Consider the following 20,933-nt stretch of genomic DNA (forward strand, 5'->3'; position numbering starts at 1 on the left):
ATTTTTAAGAGTAGTCATGTTTGAATTGTCCTGCAAGTAGGATATCATTACTGCTATATTTTATGATACTGCCAGATTTTTTTCTTACTGTTTTAATTTTATTTGAAATAAATTTTCTCTGCAGTAGGCAGGTAGTTTGTAAATAGAATTGCAGTCGGGTCAAATAATTACGGTACTTTTGTACTAGATTTTAGTGATGACTCTGTAAATCATGGATTTTGCTTTAATTTAGGTTATAATTTGTCTCAGACAAGTATACAGTGTATACTGTGATCTGCAGGCATTCAGTGAACACAAATGCAGTAATATTTTAGCTGTAATACGCTCGGTAGTTACTCGCTGCTACTAAGAGTAAGCAATGCTGCCCCCCCAAGGAATTTATGGAAAACGCAGGCCTGTCTTGCACAGTCAGATCTGTTACTTTGTGTTTGCATTTATACCTTCCTGACTTTTTTCAGTATTTGACAGTGCTGATTATAATGCATCTTTGTAATACAGTTGTGAGTGATATTAAAACATAAAATAACAATAATGCCTTCAGAAGAGATTTAATAAAATGTGGATGGAAAAAAGTAATATTTCTGTGGTGATTACGCATCTTGGGAAGTTAGTTGTTGTGTTGAAACATTGCTTTTTGCGTTAATTTCAGCATGCAGTTTGAGAAGGCAAACCCAGCATTTTATGTTTTTGATTTCTTGGCTCTCTTCCACTACAAGTAAAGTTTTAAGTTTGTGCATGTAATTAAACATTAAATACTTAGTTTTTTCATAAGGTGTTTCTGAAACAAAAAGATCTTCAATTATAGCAGCCTTTTTTCCGATGACTTCTACACAGGTCACTCCAAAAGTAATATCTGCTATTTATTTCCATGGAAACTACGGCAGATACAGGGAGCACAACAGCACTGTTTTGATAGAGCAAGTACTCAGCTACAAAACACTATTTTTCAATGTAGCCACTACCAGTAGCTGTGCATTTTTCACCAGCAGTGAACAGGAGCCTGTGTGCCACACTCATAAAAATCTTCACCAGCAGAGGTGACCCACCGTCACTGTTGCCACTGCTGAAAGAAGCCATCCACCCCTCATTGTGCTCACATCCACTGTTTGGTCTCCATAAGTATTCAGCAAGTGTCAATGTCAGTGGGTGCAGTTTTTTTCCATATGGAGGAATTCAGTGACACACCTTTGCTTCATATGCACTGCTGTGTCAGACACCATTTGTTATACTGTCCCTCTGCTGCCATCTGTCATATGGCAACAACATGTATCTGAATATTGTCAGGAAGGTTTGTCCTCTACTGCCATTCCACCAAGATCTACCTCTGACATAGTCAGCCAGTGTAGTAAAACAGGAGGCATTATTATTGGAGTAGCCCTTAAATTGCTTTCTGAAAGAAAAAAAGTTTGACATAGGGTTATTTTATAAGTAGAACTTAGCTAGGAACTAAGGCTCTTTATCCAAAAGCATTTATCATAGTCATTGATTTAGTTTTATGTTGTCTGTCCCTTTGATTTTTGTTTATTCAGTGTCCAATCAGTCTCTTAAACACCATCTAAACGTTGAAACCTTCCTACTGATATCAGCAGGCTTTGCATGCTTGTTTGTTTCTGTTGGAGATTAGCAATAAAAAGGAAAGGAGGGCTTGAAAAATGCAGGGGATTTTTCTGGCATATTGCCATAGATGTGTACATTACTGTGTTGATACAACTGTAAGGAGTGTTTCTGTTTCAGGATGAATTAAAATGATGTAATGATATTCAGTTGCGTGACTGAGTCATAGTCAAAAGCCCTTTTGTTATAGCAAGCATAATGGTAGATACGGGTTCAGTTAATGCAAAATGGCTTCTATTCAGCTGTGGCTTCAATTGCATGCCAAGTCCACTGCTTCTCTGCAGAATGTTTGTGTGTTTAAGTTTCTTGAGTGAGCTTATGGAGATCTACACATCTGCTCTAATTTGGGGAGAAGAACTGAAAAGTGGATTATTTCACGTGGAGGTTAAGACAGGAAGAACAAAATAAGCTAGGTGTGGTGCTTTTTAAGCATATATTTAATGGAAACATTTGATAAAAGGTCAATGATGTGATGCTTTATAGTGTGATTGTAAGATTTTTTTTGCCCGTTGAGTGGGAGATGACATGCATACCTCCTTTCTAACCTGTTTCTGGAACACTGATGCTACCAGTCTGTCACCAGTATTAAAGTGGTTGCGGAATATACGAAGAATGAGTTGTGTGAAATGAGCGTGATGCTTTGAATGAACAAAATGAGCAGCTCCTTACTAGTGCACATCAATTAAAACTCCATGCTAAAAGCCAAGTGCATTTTTTATGTCCCAGGTGCCTGAATTTCAAAGTATGCTACCTTTTTCATATGTAATTATTGTTTAAGCAAGCAGTTTGTTACCAACATTATATAGTCGTAGGCTGTTCTGTGATACAGAGGAGGATTCAAGAATCAATATGCTGCTCTATCTGATTTTATCCATATGTATGTCTACATGTAATCTGTAAGACCTAGCCAGTTCAGTCTAATAAGCACACTTCTTCACTTTCTGCAGATTAAAGTTACTCTGTCACTGGCTGTTAGTGTATCTAAAGTGAGAGCTGAAGCTGAAATGAGACTTAACAGACTGGCTGCTGTAATATTAATGCTAATGGAAGTCAATTTAAAATAATTTATCATTTATATAGTGCTATTTAAAAGATACTTAAAGCAAAAGTAAATCCAGGTTATTGAATATAACTTGCCATCTATCAGCTGAATCTTTGATTATGCTTTAAAGAAGTTATTTAGGTGCTAGTAAATTTGTTTCAAAGGCCTTTGTACCCCATCAAGGGTAAATTAACAATGTCATTCAGTCTCTCGATTACCTACCTCTAGAACATTGGTTTGGGGATTTTTGGAGGGGGGATGGTGGTGAAAGAGATAAAGGGAGTGAAATTTAGAAGTAAAAGCATAGTTGCAAAGTTATATTCAGTGATCACCACTCCTTAATTTCTTTCTGAATAGGTATTTGTGTAAGGTAGCTGAAAGTCCCTTTGTGTAACTTGACACAACTTTTAGAGAAAATACAGAATGACTAAGCAAAACAGGAAGTGTGTGCTCTACGTCCCTGAGCAGTAAAGCTGAGAAAGTTTGGGATAGTGTCAGAATCACTGAGTTTCAAACACACATCCTTTTTTTCTGACACTGAAAAATGTTACCTGTAGCATGAAAGTGAGAGATGGTTGATAAATGTGTATAACTGGATGTGTATGTTTACCTAAACAGTATGCCATGCATGATGATGGACATGAGGTAAATTGCTGAGTGTTCATCATACCTGGGAAGATTACAGCACATCAGTCGCTTGAAGGCTGAACAGTGAATATGGAAGACAAATTATGCCCTTAGAAATGGAATACATTGGCTTCCTTGGTCTGTCTTCCTGTTTGAGAATCAGATTTTGTAAGAACACTGGTTCTGAATGGAGCCTTTGCTGCTGTTCACATTGTCTGATAAAGCAAAATACACAGGTCAGCCTGAGAGCTTCTGGAGTCTCCGTGTTTGAAAATATTCAAAGTACAACTGGATAAGGCCTCAAGTGACCTGCTCGAGTTAACTCTGCTTTGAGCAATGAGTTTGGTCCAAACAACATCCAGAAATCCCTATCAACCTCAGCTATTCTGTGATTCTGTAAAAACAGAGAGAGCTTTATGAATTTTCAGATTAAGTAGCTAACGTTGTGTTATAAATCTTTGTTTTCTCTTTAAGATCGGAAGTTTTCTGAGAATTTACAGTATTCATACAAAACAGGCAAGTGCTAAAAATGAAGATATATCATCGCATATAGAATTTCATCTTCATGGTGGCACTTGCTATGGTCGAGGAATAGGAATCTTACCAGAAAATAACCCAGATGTTGAGGAACTGAAAACGTAAGTGCTATACATTTTTTCCTACATGATTCTGGACAACAGTTATAACTATGCAGTTCGGAATTGTAAATGGATGTAAGAAACTGGGAACTCTGGAACAGAATATGACTTTAGCACTGTTAAGATGAAGAATAGATATTTGGGAGGGCAAGTAAGTGAAGGCTAATTTTTCAAATGGAAAATTAAGATTTTATCTTATAGTGCTATAATGATAAATCCAGGGCACAATAATACACTTTCATAGCAACATAATTTTTAGAAGATGATGATCCAAATGAGGATATTTTGAGCACGTGCATGTAAGTGCTTTATTGAGCTGAATGTGTACATGAAGAAAAGGTAAGTAACTGACATCTCTGTTTATTTACTGGAATTCTGTTTCCAGTAGTACGGATTTCTTTTGGCAGTGTATTGTGTTTGAAATTCCAGCAGTGCTTTGGAAAGGAGGCTGTTGCCTGCATCATTAATATACATTCTTCCTGCAGCTTCTGATTCAGTTGAGTTTTTTGTCTCTGTTGAAGAATTTGTCTGGGCATTTTACCTGTGTGTTGATAAATCACAGGATTCATTTATGTGTAATTTATACGTCTACCTGTGTGTGAAAGTCTCATAAGACTATGAAAATGTGTTGCCCTTTATTTTTAGGTTCTTAGAATGTGTGGAACTGATAGACAGTCAGAATATGGAAAGCGTGTCTTCGTTGGAATTAGGTGACACTTTTGACATTGAAACAGGTAAAAGCAATTAAAAACTCACTCTTTTTTCTTTGATATGTATATATAAGAATAGTATGGTCAAGGTACATATGGTCCAAATAAGTGTGTGATTGTTACTTTGACAAAACTTTAGGGAATTCTTTTGGATTATTAAACTGAACGTTGACATAACTGTATCCATCTCGCAGCAGAAGCATTTCACATATAACAAGAAATACTTTCCTGCGAGGAAGTGACTGAATTATTAAACACGAACAGTGTCCTTAAATGTACTCTGTAAAGGTCATAAAGTGGAGTGTCATAACTTCCTTACTCTAAAGGAGGATTCCTCAAAGACACATGCTGAAAGCACCACTAAGCTGCTAGCAACTGAGAATCCTTTCTAAAGCCATTGGATGGAAAAGTTGTGGTAGGGGCAGAGTTTCAAGGTGCAACACAATGGAATAGTAATAGCACAGGGACAGTTCTCCAGATTCAGTCTTACTTTTTAAATGATATTTTAATCTTAAAAATAAACATTAGTTAAACCCTAGAGCTAGAATATAGTCTATGCCTTTGTTGCTGGCTTTTAAAATCCTACATTACTTAGCCATCAATAAAATATTTAGAGATTTTTGCATAGATTTGCTGCTCCATGCATGTGTCATAGAGGCTGTTCAAAGAAGGGACTAGGCAATCTTTCTTTTTTTTTTTTTTTGAGTAGTATCTATATTTTTGTCCAGAAAGATTGCAGAAGTATGATTACTATTAGCAGCTATTCACTGTATACAGTCTGAAAATTTTTATTTTCATGGGTGTTGCTATTTAATATATGCACTAACTTCTCCACAAACATAATAGCTCTTGACATCTAATATTTGTCTCTTGCATGCTTTCCTTTTATGTATTATTTCCATATGTTATTAGGATTTCCATTCTCCCTTGCTCAGCTTTTTGTTTTGTGTGTGCACCTGTCTGTTTATCTGGTTTTGTGAGTCTACGTGATAAAGATGTAAAGAAGGAAAATAATTCCTTCTTGATTTCAGATCTTGAATCGCCGTTACAGAGATGTCAGCAATTATCTGCTACAGGTAGGAAACGTTTTGTTGTCAAAGTAAACTTTATTCTCACTAGAAAAAAAAAAAAATTGTTGAAGTAATTTCCATTACTTACTACAGTAAGAACAGTTATAAGATTGGAATCTTATAAGTTTATGAATTGTTTTGATTTATAAAGGAATAAAGCATATTTATATATTTTGTTTACATTTGGTTCTTTCTATACGTTGAATTTCTACACCATGAAGTACGCCATGATCCCACAGCTTGTTATGATTTTACTTAACAGCTGAAGTAGCATGTTGTATTAATAAAACTGAGGCTGCAGCTGAGGGAAAAAAAAGCAGGGAATTAAGGCAAAATGCTAATCCATGCTGATGATTCCTCATGTTCCAAATATTATGTTATTTAATAGGTACGTATGGGTTTTTTTTGTTATTTTTCAGTATTGACAGATCATCAGGATATGAGTAACACGGTACTGAAAACTGTTCTGAACAGCAGAGCTCCTCAACAGTATCGAATTAAAGCAAAGCTGAGATCTTTTAAACCCCAGAAGCTTTATCAGTCTGTTAAACTTCATTGTTCCAAATGCAATACTTTGTAAGTGTTCTAGGTAATAAAAGTAATTTAGAAATTGTTGTATATGTTTTAGGTTGTCTGTATTTTCCGTGTATTTTCATTTTCTTTTTGTGTAAAACAAGCTGCGTTTAAATGTAATTCATTTCAAGCAGAGATTTGAAACTTAGTGGTAGTAAGAAAATTTGAAATCATCAGGTGATGTGCATTTGCAGAATCCTTTGAGTGCTTTCAAAACAACTTTTCTTGATTTTCAGATTTGACAGTGAAGTTTTTTCCGTACTAACACTGCATTAAGTACTTGTTTCTGTCGTGCAGTTTTAAAATAGGATATGCAAAAAGATGTGATAGTCTCCAAATTATGGTCTGCATTAATTAATAAAATATCTTTGACTAAAGTGAATCTTCCAGAGAAGATATCTTATCCTGATCCAGAAATATAAGAACAGTACCATTCACTTTAGTTTTTTGGTCTTTTTTTTAACTTGAATCAGTTTACTTACCCATTTTATCAGGTGATGTGGTTTCTCATTATGACAAATAATGCTTTTGTAAATAATCTTACCTAGAAGTTTCTGCTAATAATGAGGGAAAGTTTGGTTGACATAGCCTAATTTTGATTGAAATATTGAATAATATACTTTGTAGAGCTATTCTTGATCATCTGAATCCTGAATCACTTTTTTGCCTGGCTTAGCCTTGCATAAGCTCTAAGAAAGCAGTTTTATAGCTACTGGTGTTAATAATTTTCTTGTGATAGCATTTTAGCATCTCCTGTCCATTTGAAATTTTTTGTATAATTGAGTTTTATTCGTTGCACATTGCTGAGACAACAAAATGCTCCTGCTAGCCTTCTCGTAGTGCTCTAGGTGCAAAGTGGCATCTGCTGCTTTAACTATTTCTCCTTGTCAGATCTTACTGCATTATCTTGGTTGCTAATGTGAAAAGTGCTTAATTGTCTTCACAGTACACAAGTACCTGATCTTTATTGCCAAGTATTAATGGAAAATAATTACTGTCTCTGCCATTTCTGTCACTGTTTTGGATATAATTGCTAACTCTGTATAAGCCTATAAAATTGACAGGAATTTGTTTGTTCCTTGTTGACTATGTACTTATCTTACAGTTTTCCTTGACTTTTTATGTATTCTTTACTTGTCACATTCTTATTTGAAGTTTCACTTCTACAAATTACTGCCTTCTCTTTGCCACAGAATGAGGACAGATTTTAAACCAGAAAGTTTTGCAAGACTTCAGTTAGCATATTTCTTATTCAGACTACCATCCTGCTGCAGTAATTGGACTACTTGCAATTATATTCTAGAAATTTGATTTCTCTTTTCTCAACTGTATGCATGAGGTAAAAATATTCAAGAATATGTAAGTTAACATATCAGGGAAGAAAATACGATTTGAGCTCCTCTCTCCTTCCTCTTACATATTGTACTAAGGTGAAGAAGTTCTTTGTCTGTTTTTGCATACTTAGCATGTTAAGCAGCAACTTGACTGAACAAAATTCAGTGAGAGTTTGAACCTTTAACATTTTATGCAGTGAGGTGCATACAACTCTTCATAAAGTCTTTCAGAGAGGTGCATTTTTGTTTTTCAGACTTCTGCTGAAGTCTTCCTTCTAAATTCCAAAATGTTCACAGAATCACAGAATATTGAAACAGGAAAGGACTTCTTGAAGTCAGCTGGTCCAAGCCCGCTGGAGGAAGCCACACAGATTATGTGCATGTGGCTTTTGAGCATATCCAAGGAAGGATATTCCACAATCTTTCTAGGCAGCCTGTTCAATTTCTCAGTTACCTGCACAGTAAAGTGTTTCCTGATGTTCAGACAGAATCTCCTGTGTTTTAGTTCATGCTCATCACTTTGTCCCGGTGGGCACAACTGAAAAGAGCCTGATTCTGTCCTCTACAACTTTTTGAGTATTCATATATGTTGATGAGATGTCCCATTAACTAACCTTCTCCAGGGTAAACATCTCCAGCTCTCTTCATTCCTTCCTTACGGGAGAAATACTTCAGTCCTTTTTTTTTTTTGCCCTTTGTTGGGTTCTCTTCAGTATCTCCACGTCTCTCCTGTACTGGGGAACTGAGAAGTGGACAGAGTACTCCAGGTGTGACTTCATCAGTGCAGAGTAGAGGGGAAGGATCACATCCCTCAACCTGCAAGTGATAATTTACAAAGCAGCACACCAGCAGCATTCTTTGTGGCAAGGGCACACTGCTGACTCATGTTTAAGCCAGGACCCCCAGGTTCTTTTCTGCAGAGCTGCTTTCCAGCTGGCTGGACCGCAGAATGTATCGTGTATGGAGTTATTTTCTGAGAAAGTGCAGCACTTCTTGAATTTCACAAGGTTCCTCTTAGTCAATTTTTCCAGCCTGTTAAGGTCCTTTTGGATGGCAGCACAACTGTGATATATCTGCCACTCTTCTGAGTCATCAGCAAATTTGCTAGGGGTGCACTCTACCCCATCATCCAGATCATTACTGAAGATGTGAACAGGACTGTGTTCCATATTGACCCCTGGCATACTTTGCCAATTTCTAGCCTCTAGATAGATTTTGCACCCTTTGCACCACTGATCACCATTCTCTGGGCCTAGCTGTTCAGCCAGTTCTCAATAACCTTGCTGTCTGCCCATCCAGCCCATTCATCAGTGACTTGTTTGTGAGGATCTTTATGAGTGATAGTATTAAAAGCCTTACTGAAGTCCAGGTGGGCAATACCTGCTGTTTTCCCTTCATCTACTAGACTGATCATTTCATTGTAGTAGCTTATCATGTTGATGAAGCACGACTTCTCCTTGGTAAATCTGTTCTGACTACCTCTAATGATTTTGTTGTCCTTCACATGCCTGGAAATGGTTTCCAGATTTAGCTGCTGAGTCACCTTACCAGAGACTGAGGTGAGATTGATGACCGTTTAGTTCAGTGAGTCCTTCTTGCCGTTTTTTTTTTTTTTTTTAGCTAGGAGTAGCATTTGCTTTCCTCTGATACTGGTAAAAATTGAACTAGTTACCTTTGTATATCTGCACTAAAGAGATTATGACTCTTGTGTATCATTTAGTTCAAAAAATAATTCCATTCCTGCCTATGCAGGAAATCTACAGACCATAGAAACGAGGGGAGTTCAGTGGGTGTATCAGGGGTAATGACCTATTATATTAGGTCCATTGTTTTCTCATTTAGAGTAGTAATCCAGAAACACACATCGAAGGAGTTCATGTGAACAGCACTGTTTTCATGTAATAAAAGTTAAATAAAAGTTAAAAAGACTTTTTGTATGGTAGTTTTGCAGTTATAGCAGAAGAATATCAAAGTTTGTGTTTTACGCACAAGAATAATTCTCAGTGGTGAAAGCAGGGGGTGTTCCTGGATTTGAAAGAGAAATCATCAACATAAACTTCAGGAGTTGTCGTTATTTTCTTTTTTACTCTACTCTGAAGTTTGCTACCTACTTTCCTTCAATGTTTTGTGAAATAGCCCAAACTTCTACTTCTTCTGTCATTGTCCATGCCATGGTTAAGACAGGTCAGGCAGGTCTGAGGAGAAAACATTCTAATGTATTTTTTTTCTGTCTGTGCCAGCTGCTGTCTCTTTGCCTGTTTTTGGCAATAGTAGTAATTTTTGAATTTCTTGTCTTATTTCTCTCTGGGTGAACAAAATATATGAGTGATGCATCTGCACATGATGGGAAAGAAACTGTTACATGGAGTTGCAGATTTTCCATTTACAGTGCATATGTGAAGTTAAACTGCAGTTTTTCATTCTTTCTCTAAGCTACGCAAAGCAAAATAGGCTGGAACATGGAAGTTCATATAACTAAATGTTATATAAGCGTAAGTGGTCATTCAGTTTCAGTACAGTGGAATGCAATTTTGTGTGGGTTTTGATTTCTTTTTTTAACAGCCTAACTGAAGTCCCTTAAATTTCTCATTTGTTTTTCCATGGATTTGCATATGTGTGAACAATGCTGCCATGCTGCCTCTGCTCATAAGTAAGCTTATGTTACTTAGTGTTTGTTAAAATGGAAATGAATTATCTTTATATAATTTGCTATATAACCTTAAATGTCTTAACTGACATAAAAACAAAACTGCTATTCCTTCATGTACTTTTAAGTTTTGTGACTACATTGTACCATTTATTTAGAAGTGTGCTTTCCTTTTTGCTGGATTGTTGTTAGTATTTACTTACTAATTTTGGAAATGGTTTTAGGCAAGAAGTTCCAAATGGAGATGCCTTCGACTTAATTTTGCAAGGCTGTGAAGCTACTGCCCCAAACCCAGAATTACAGAGTATGTCCTGGTATGAGTCTGTAATGTGGACTACACAAGACGAGAGCAGAAGGAAAGTAACTATTCATTTTGTAAAGCATTATGAAATGCTTCAACGTCCTGAAAATACCTTGCTTATGATAGAAGGTAAGATGAAATTATAAATATATCACTTTTTATAACAGTGCCCACTCTGAGTTTACAAATAACTAAACAAAGTTAAGATATGCTGAAGTTGTATTCAGTATAAGTAGCAGTGATCATTAAGGCATTTTATAACAAATGGAGACCTGACCAGGAAATTTGTAGTACACGCAGGAAAAAGTAATTTTTGAATGTTTATAAGGTTGGTCAGGTACTTCTGTCTGTTCCAAACAATTCCCCAAATTAAAATGTTAATATGTTATTTTCCATCTGTGCTTACTGATTTGCTGTTCAGATTTGGGTTGTCTAAGCGTTTTTTTTTTAGTCTTGATATGGAAAAGGTATGGAAGACTTCTGCTGCAAGAAAAAGGTTTGGGAGACCTACAAGCCTACAATTAACTTTGTCAGCCTCTGGATGTCAGTGTTGTTTCAGACAAATAAGGCATCTTACAGCATGTTTTTGTAGTTCTGGTTTTGTTTTGTTCGCTTTTAAATCAGGTTTGCCTCAGGGAAGAGAAATACCCACTGATCTTTAGACAAAGCAGTTTAGCAGTACAAATAAGGAATGTTTTGAGTAGAAGAAGAACAGTAAAAATGTATGCATATAGTACCATTCTGATTCCAGAACAAAGTCCTCAGTTGTGTCCAAGTACAGAGGTGAATATCTAAGTGTGAGTCAGAGGATCCTTTGCATAGGGTTTAGGACAAACCTTCTTTTATTTCCTGCTGTTTTATGTTTGACTAATTCTGACAGCAGGCTTATGTCTGATGTGTACAAGACTGGCATTTTTTTTCTATGTAATACAACCTTATCTTTATGAAAACAAAATAAAAGAATGATACAACATGGTAAGTCATTTTCAGATATTAAAATGCCAGCAGCCAAGTATCTTTGTAAATTTAAGTACTTCATGTTGGAGCATAATGAGTGTTTGGACTCATTTTTCCCCAACACATCGATTATGAACTGTTCCTATGCCACGTCTATGTGATATTTTAAGTTTTTGGAGGTTAAGATTTTGCAGTCTCCTTAGAAATCTTTTTGATGCTTTTCTGGATACCATGCTCAAAGGGCAAATACATTATATCACTTACTGGGCAGATATAATAAAGGTTATTTGTGTTTGTTAAACAGAAGCAAATTGCTCTTGTTCAATACAAGACTCTATTTCTTCGCATAATCTTTATCAAGAACTTCTCACCTCGAGCTTGGCACTTATTTGGCTGCAGCTGAGGAAACAGTTGGATAACAGACAAAATTTTTAGGTGGGCCTCCAAAGGGAATGAGGGAAATCAGTAACTACTGCTGCAGATTAGTTGAAATGAAGAATGAAGTGTTTCAGTTAACAGTAGTTTAATGTTCCTTGCATATTCTTAATATTTCTACCTGAAATCAGTGTGATTCACATCGCTGCTAACCCCTGCTTGATTCTCTTTTATACTCATCTCTTAGGAGTCTGAATACATTCAGTTGATGCAGCTTTATATTTAAAAAGAAAACAAGTCTGGAGGCCTCTTAGCAATGCCATGGTTAAAACTACTTTGAATTTTATGTATTAATCTCTGGGATGAGAGTTCAGGTGTATATGAAAGGTATGAACTGTGTCACTGGACTTGGAAGACCTTTTCAGAAGCAATTTCAAGTATCTGTTTGTTTTACGTATTTTTTGTAATGAGAAATGCATTTTGGAGGCTCCGTAATATTGGGCATTTACATCAGTAGTAATAATGCACCTTTACTTATTTCGTCTATAATTACCTCATCAATGCAAGTAAGAAATATATACCATAAATATTTTACAACCCAGTGCCATAATTACTTGTCATAAAGTCTTGATTACAGTTAGTGATAAACATCAGTTGTCCTCAGAAGAACATCTAATCAGCCAAGAAATTCAAGTTCTTCCATTTACTTTTGGTTACAGTTTAAGAAAACATTTTTCCATTTTTAATAGGTGGAACCTTAAAAGAAATCTGGAAGCTTACAAGAAGATTTAAATGTGTTATTCCTGTGAAATCCAAGGAAGATGATCTTGAATTATTAGATCTTTCAGCTCCTTTTCTTTTACAAGGAAACATAAAATATTATGGGTAGGTTGAAAGTATTTATTGATAAGAATTGCAGTAATAGAGATCAGTAATTCAAACTGCAGTGCTTAAGGGATAACTTATCTAAGAAGTCTTTGATGCAAAGCAAATATCAAAGCATCCTTTTGGCTAAATTGCTTTTGGATTTTATCTTGCTCAATTACACTATAAGTCTTGTATCTTTAAGTGCACAGCACCCCAGCTTCAGTCTTGCCTGTGGTCCATGGTTAGGGCAGTAATTTCAGAGACTGAAATGTGTGTATGAGTCTACTGACCACAGAATGTCCAAATCTTCCATTTTCTAGACAGACAAATAGCATTTTTTTGGTCTTTCTTGGTAGACAAAAATCAAAACATAAACGCATACATTGCTTTGAAACAGTAAGCTGTGGCCTTTTTTTCCACACAGATAAAAATAGAGGCCTCAGAGGATTATTTCAGTCTTAAGTCTTACTCTCTTTTAAATTCCCATTGTTGGGTAAGATTTCTTTGCCATTGCTGTTTATTGAGATTCACAATAATGTAAAATAAGTTGTCAGTTTGTAGGTGCTGGTCTCTACAGGGAAAGCTTCAACAGGTGTCTGAATTCCACAGTTCACAGAGAGTGTGCAATGTGGTACACAGATATAGGTCTGGTAACTGTGCCATAACTTTTAATATTGTATTACTTTTCAGTGAGTGCTAGCTAGTATGTTTGCCCAGTACTGTGCAGCAGCATATAATTCAGAAAACTCAGCAATATGTAGGTCACTCTGAAAGTAGTACCTCCTATTTCCTTGGAAATGACAACAGATACAAAGAGAACAATAACACTATTTGAAACCTGAATTTCTCAGTTACAAGACACTACTTCTCAACATAGTCACCACCATTAGTTTTACATTTTTACCAGCAATGAACAAGAGCCTGCGTGCCACACTCATAAAAATCTGCACCAGCAAAGGTGCCACCATTGAAAGTCACCAACCACCCCTCACTGTGCTCACACATATTGTTTGGTCCCCATAGAACTTTAAGCAAACATCAATGAATGTCAGTGGGTGCAATTTTTTCTGCTTGGAAGAATTCAGTGACACCTTCACTTCATACGTGGTTCTTTGTCAAATGCTGTTGTGTCAGACTGCCCTTCTGCCATCTGTCACACGGCAACAAAATGTAACAGAATACTGGTGGGAAGGTTCAACCTCTACTGCCATACCACCAGCATGCACCTCCAACATTGCAGGCCAACATAGAATCTTAGAATCACCAAGGTTGGAAAAGACCTAAAAGATCACCCAGTCCAACCGTTCACCTATTCCCAACAGCTCCCACTAAACCATGTCCCTCAACACAACATCCAGCCTTTCCTTGAACACCCCCAGGCTCGGTGACTCCACCACCTCCCTGGGCAGTCCATTCCAGTGCCTGACCACCCTTTCTGAAAAGTAATACTTCCTCATGTCCAGCCTGAATCTCCCCTGCCATAGCTTGAAGCCATTCCCCCTGGTCCTATCACTAATGACACGAGAGAAGAGGCCGACCCCCAGCTCACTACAACCTCCCTTCAGGAAGTTATAGAGAGCAATGAGGTCTCCTGAGCCTCCTCTTCTCCAGGCTGAACATTCCCAGCTCCTTCAGCCTCTCCTCATAAGCCCTGTGCTCCAGACCCCTCACCAGCTTTGTTGCCCTCCTTTGAACACGTTCCAGGGCCTCAATATCTTTCTTGCAGTGAGGGGCCCAAAACTGGACACAGTACTCGAGGTGCGACCTCACTAGTGCTGAGTACAGGACAACATAGTAACAACAGGACAACATAGTAACATAAGGAGGTATTACTTTTGTAGAAACCTTTTTTACTTTTGTGGAAACTTGTATTTAATACGTTTGAACATAGGTAAAGCCAAATTTCTCTTCTAACCCTGTTGTGCTTTTAGAGCCTGCCGCTAGTTCAGATTCATTCCATCTTTTGTAAAGTAAGATGTTGTCTGTATTGCTAAACAAGTGATGATACATGAATATATGCTTAGCTATGTAAGATGTACAGACCAAGTTTATTTCTATTCAGGAATGATTGAAAAGCAGCATTAAGGGTTTTGATATGGCCTAAGTCTTGTTTCCAGTAGAATAGTTGTTTAAAATATCAGAAAGTTTAAGCTGCCACTGATTAAGGAAATCTGAGTTATTTCTTTCTGTGCAGAATGTCTCTGGTATAAACGTTGTAATGCTTGGTTAGTCTCACTATTCTTGTTTTAAATGCTAGATGTAAGAAGTGTTCAACTCCAAAGAGTATCAAGAATCTAAGTTCCCTAGCAGAAAAACGAGAACCATCGTGGGAACCAACTGAAATAGCACAAGGTCAGCTGATATGATACTGTCCTGAAACAATTTTGCCTTGATTCTTAGGTGTGTATCCATAATGCCTTGGTTATCGCTGACTTAAGACTTTCGTCATGCATGGGTAAAAGGAGTAGGAGGATCCTACCAAAAGGTAGAATCTAACATCTAAGCCAAGGTTAGCTGTTCTATTACTAGGATAAGAGTATCTTAAAATCTCCCTGTGTTTTTCCAGTCTCACCTGTTAAAGTGTTTCTAAGCAAGTTGCAACGCACTCTCAAAATACAAACCACACTTTGACATTGAGAGCCTTTATTTTTTTGGCCTATCAATTTCTGATTTAATTAGAATATTCAAAGTAAGTTACCACTGAAAGAGAGGTATTGTCTGCGTGAGTTGTTATGATTTATCTTGCATATTCACTGTATAAAGCAGATCCATCTTTTCCTTCAGTTTTAGGTATTGAACCACTCCAGTATGTTTTCGTTATGAAGTTCACACTAGTTGATGGAACAGGAGCACTAAATGCATATCTTTTTGATTATGTAAGTAACCCTAGGTAAAGGTAAGCTATATGGATTATGTGGATTTGAATTTTATTTGTTACTAGAATAACAAATGTATGTATAGAAGTATTCATTCTGTGTTACCTGCAGCATTTTATAGTGTCCATTGCAAGTGTAATGTTATTAATGCTGCTCATCAGTGAAGATGCTCAGGATGCAGATCTAATTATTTTTCAATAAAATGTATAGAATATCAAAGCATAAAGACAAAGCTGAAGCTTGTTGATAATTTTGTATCTCCATAGATTTTTATACTTTTCTCTGTATAAATTCTGCTTTTATTGATAACCTGAATGCTGCTTGAATGAATTTCAGGATTTATGCAGTTCAGAATGTCATTACTTTTTTTTTTTTTTTCAACTCCAGATAGAATCTAAGTTGTCCATTGAGTAATTCCCGATTGTTTCATATGGCCATGAACTACAAGAGACCTTTCTTTCCCTGATACTAGGTTATAGCCATAGTCATGCAAATATATGTTTGATTCCAGAAGCACTTTAATACCATTACTTTGCTTGCCCTAGAATTAATCTACTTCCAATCTCGTCTGAAACAACTTAAGTCCATTGAGACATTGAAAAATATATACTTTGCCTGATGCTAAATGCTGTACAAGTTTTCCTTCTGAAGGCTGTAAAAACAAGGTTAATTTAATCTTCTTCCTTCTAAAAGTTTTTTATCAGTACCAGAGGTGGGTTTTTTCTTCCATATCAGAGTTTTTGTAAGCTCTCAACATTCTCACTTTTGTTCTGAGTTCCTCTCTGTTGGCCCAAAATTTCTGTGAGTACCTTAGCATGAGTCATTAACACACAATGCTTCTATTCTGTAATTATAATGAGGATGAATAAATTTCTTGCTTACTGATTCTTGTTTGGTACATTCTTCTCATTTCTAAACAGAGCTCAGCTTATATAATATAATATATAATATAATATATATAATATAAGAAAATGAGATATTTTCTCATTCTTTGTGCAGTTGTTTTGTCTTGCTTAAAACACAGTGTTTTGTACGTGTATCTAGTGAAAAGTGCTTGTCATCTTTCTACTGTTCATTTTCCTTTTATATGAAGAAACTAAAATGCAGAAGGGAGGTGGAGGAAAAGATTTTTAACTGTCTCTCCATTTAGAATTCCAGAAATCTATGGTTTACAGTAGCCAAGAGTCTCATCAGATACTGTTTACAGCTCAGCTGCAGGAAAAAGAAACAAGTTTCTTCTGAAATAACAGCTGCTAGCATCTCTGCTGGTGGTAACTTCAAGGACAGGCTGTGCCTTCCTAGCCTAAACTTCAGTCCTTCAGCATCACCTCAGAAGAAGCTGGGCTACTTTGAAGTACAACTTTACACCACCTTCCAGTCACGCTTTTGTTGGAATGTTGTCAGTTCTTTTTTCATTATTTGAGTTTTGTAGGAAAACATTGTGAAGTTGTATAGTCAGAAGAACTCAAGGAGGGGAAAAAGCAGTTACCTGTGTCAGTTTTGCCACTGGATTATCTGCTGACTTACAGTCACTTAAGCATCTCATACAAAAATTACACAAAGGATAAATTACGTAGTATTTTAATTTTTTAAAATATGATAAATTGCCATCAAAAATTTGAGTTCACTTTGTGAAGCTGTAAAGTGATTAGCCCTGAGGGATACAAAATTAGGTAACAAGCATGGAAATTACAAAATTGGAGTTTTGTCAGTGATGTTACTGTAAATAATATCTAAAGAAAAGGTTTATCTAACATTTCCTCGTTCCATTATTTACTTTTCCATGCAGAAATGCATCCTGCAGTATCAGCCCTTTGCCATAGTTTTTTCCTATATCTGGACTTAGAAGTATTATTTTTTTCTATTTCACTAACTATTTGGATGATTTTTACTTCTTTAAAGGGGCTAATGAGTTCATATCCTTCTTCCAACACCTCACTCTCTTCTGTTCTCTTCCAGGAAAAGTTTTTCCAAATTCCTGCCTCTGAAATCTTAACTAATAGTTTTCTTCAGCAAAAGATGGAGATGACCATGAATACACTTTCTCCTCCAGGAAGAAAATTAGGTCAGCTTGCTGTTGTTTTAGAGGGAGATGAAAATGGAAAGGGTCTTTTGGTCTGCTATTACTTATACAAAGTTTTAGAATTCAGCTTATGCTTGGGTAAAAATCAGAAGTGAGAAATGCTGGTGTCTATAAGGGGAGTTCTAATCAATTTGTTTTGATACATTTCTCTAATAGTAGAAGTCCCTGTTGAGAAAAAAAAAAGTAATGATTCAGTGAATTCTCATGTGGAACGCAGTGATGTGTGAATACCGTCATGTAAAGGTAGACACTAACTTGTCATTTCAGTTCATATAGAAGTGAACCAGAACACCCCTGTGCTGGGTGTCACAGCACGTTAGGGAAGAGATTCAGTGCCTGGCATGTGCAGTGAGTGAGATTCTGTGTTTGCATGTGCACATTCTGATTTAGATCATCCCTTGCTGCAGGAAACTCCCTTAGAAATTAAGCAGAAAACTTCAGTCTAGATCCAGACAGGTTTTTATGTAGTAGTTTTGTTGTGACAGAAAGTAGCTGTGTCCAGGCCACGTCCGTGCAAGGTATCTCTATGTCTCTGCCACAGCTTCGACCTCAGAAGCCTTGTCCCACAAAGTACAGGAGTGTCAAAGGCAACCACACCAAAGTCTTTTTTTTTTAAATAAAGTGGTCCTTTTGTAAAGGGTGTAGAAGATTCCCTTTGTGACCAGTTTCATTAATCTTAGTATCACTGAGATTTTGTTTTAGAAAGTCTTTATAAATGCTATAGGACTGTAGAACTAGTGTTATCAAGAGCTTTCAAGGTGGAGGTGCTCTGGGAGGCTGCTTGTCACTGATCAGCATTTCTGGTGATGCATGAAATTTTGAGATATGAACTGGAATAATAGTTATGAATTTTAATTTCAAATGTAATTATTTTTTCTTCTCTTTAAATATTTTATATGCTTAAGTATCATAGTTAAGATCCTGCTCTAGTTGTAATTCTCTCCTATAAAAATTAGAAATGAGCTTTAAATTGTAATTTGATTTTGATTTGTAGATGACTTGCCATGGCTGGAATGCTTCATCAAGTCCTATAACATTGCAGATGGAATGAAACATCAAGTTTATTACCAGATTTTTGACACTACAGTTGCTGAAGATGTTGTATAGAAATGTGTTACTAACAGGAAGTAACCCAGTAAGAATTCAATTATTTTTTATATATCAGACTACGTAAAAAAATTCATGTATATATGGCATTTTAGTTTCTGTTAAGAGGAATGGAAATTATGTTTCAATGTATTTTCTACATTTTTACATGCAGTCTTGTGATCTCACTGCAACTGGAAGAGGCTAAGCTTCACTGGAGGCTGCTCAGCTCAGGCTGATGGAAGAAATCTAATACCCAGCTATTCTGAAAGGCAGCGATGAGGTTATAAACTGATGATTTTACTCAGAAAGTACAATCAGAATTATGCTGCTTTGTTCATTTCTGTATTAAAATAAATGATGTTGGTAAAGATTGAGAAAAGAAGCTCTACAGAAAACTTTGAGACTATTTTCTGCAAGTATTTTGATGGAGTTACAAATCTGATCGTGTGATGTTTATCACTAAAATTGAAGTCAGGTCACGAAAGTAAGAGTTTAAAATTATAAAATGAATATTGAAATTCGGTAAACTAGAAAGATTTTTAAAGTGACCCAGTTGGGGACCAGAGTTTATTGCCTGGGTTTGTGTTTTCAAAGGCTCTCATATCTAGGTTAAATTTACTGTCAGATTAAACTGCCAAGATCTGTCTTTTCTATCTTACATAATCAGATTGTTTGACTAAATTTAGAGATACCGAACTAATCTAGTGATATTATGGCTTGAAAGTACTGCTGGAGAAATTACTTGATGGTTTTATTTTGCATTCAGAAGTACGTAGGAGAAATTCAGGACAAGTTTCTCCACTAATGAGAAATCCCTGTCAAATCAAGTGCTTCCCATCTGAGAAAAATCTCAAAATATTTACAACTGTTTTTTAAAGGAGATCAGAAGCAAGATACAATACTTGTCAGCAGATAATTATTTTAATAAAAACACTTTCTTTTTTAATTTTTTTTCAGAGCTTGTTAGTAATTATGCAGTTTGTCAATTTAAAATTTCACCAAACGTCTTCTGATAATTTTCGGATACTCTGAAAGATTGTAGTGAATTTCTGTGCCATAACCCCAGAGAACATGCACTTTATTGATCAGTGTGTAAGGGGAACTACTGCTGAAGGTGATTAGTGCATATTTCCTTTAAAGGAAAATCTGAAATTCAGAATGGAGCCGGCGGTTTACTGAAGAGCAATACTGGTTCGTGAAGCAGTGCCTGGACCTGTGAATAACTGCATAAGAAAAAATATTGTGTTACTAAATGTGCATTATTAAACCTGAGGCACTGGCAGGATCCAAATGACTCCAGAAGTTGAGATTTAAACTGAAGACAATCTTTTGTAACTTTTCTTGTATATAATGCATGAAAATATTGGAAGGAGATATTTTTGTTACTTTATTTTATTTTTGTTACCAACTGACAGCAGTAATTGACAGCGTATGTTTTTTATAATGAAGTCTTTTCATTGCGTCTGATGTCTGAGATCCCTGCCAGAAAACTGACACTTCTGTGCTGGTGAATATTGTAACTATTAAAACATTTAATAAAATCTTTTTCAAATACTGAGGTGTTTTGTATTTGACTTTCAGTTTCTAGTTCTTAAGATATTGAAAACTTTGCTAGCGGTAGGCTTGCTTCAAATGAATGCTTACAGTTTGTTGGACTGGAATGCGTATTATCTTTCCAAACACGATCTGTAGAAATAATTGTAATTAGTAATGAATATATATATATATTACAATACTAAAGATCATTGTGTAGAACAGAATTAGTGCAGAGTTGAAAATGAACTCTGTTCCTCCCCCGCCCTACCAATTACACAGGTGAGTGCATCGAAATGGTGAAAATGTAATTAAAATGAGGACTTGAGTCTTCTAGAAAAAACAGGCAAAAAAAAGCAAAATATATGTAGGAATGGTGTTTTCAGGAATATCTGTATGATTGGGCTCCTGAAGTCCTTGTTTTAAGGTGGTTTAAACAATTAAGATTGGAAGTCTTTCAAAAGTCATTTGAATTTAAGCTCTTGGTTGCCTAAAACCCTCTTGAAGCTTCCAAAGAAAATGTCAGAATGTACAATAATAACACAAATTGCAGATGCAAGAAGGCATTTCTGATGGGTGGCCTGCTGTTCAGTGGTG

At 36.1% G+C, this 20,933-nt stretch overlaps 1 protein-coding gene across 5 annotated transcripts in view; it reads left to right on the top strand.

Annotated features, from left to right (window-relative positions):
• POT1 (protection of telomeres 1) overlaps positions 1-20,357 on the top strand; it is a 60,801-nt gene extending 40,444 nt beyond the window's left edge. For 4 of the 5 annotated variants that reach the window (XM_042815763.1, XM_042815762.1, XM_042815764.1 and 1 more), the window contains exons 11-21: positions 3,758-3,921; positions 4,567-4,655; positions 5,663-5,707; positions 6,121-6,277; positions 10,480-10,685; positions 12,638-12,773; positions 15,013-15,107; positions 15,540-15,631; positions 17,591-17,696; positions 18,709-18,849; positions 18,976-20,357. In XM_042815763.1, the coding sequence (XP_042671697.1) occupies positions 3,758-3,921; positions 4,567-4,655; positions 5,663-5,707; positions 6,121-6,277; positions 10,480-10,685; positions 12,638-12,773; positions 15,013-15,107; positions 15,540-15,631; positions 17,591-17,696; positions 18,709-18,821 (1,203 nt within the window). In that variant the 3' untranslated portion in view covers positions 18,822-18,849; positions 18,976-20,357. The remainder of the gene's footprint in view (positions 1-3,757; positions 3,922-4,566; positions 4,656-5,662; positions 5,708-6,120; positions 6,278-10,479; positions 10,686-12,637; positions 12,774-15,012; positions 15,108-15,539; positions 15,632-17,590; positions 17,697-18,708; positions 18,850-18,975) is intronic. The other variant, XM_042815766.1, reaches the window with a different exon arrangement.
• The last annotated feature ends 576 nt before the right edge of the window (positions 20,358-20,933 follow it).

The sequence above is a fragment of the Centrocercus urophasianus genome, unplaced genomic scaffold (genome assembly GCF_019232065.1).
Source record: "Centrocercus urophasianus isolate 14NV4802_14NV808 unplaced genomic scaffold, USGS_Curo_1.0 seq_15, whole genome shotgun sequence".
Taxonomy (NCBI): Eukaryota; Metazoa; Chordata; class Aves; order Galliformes; family Phasianidae; genus Centrocercus; species Centrocercus urophasianus.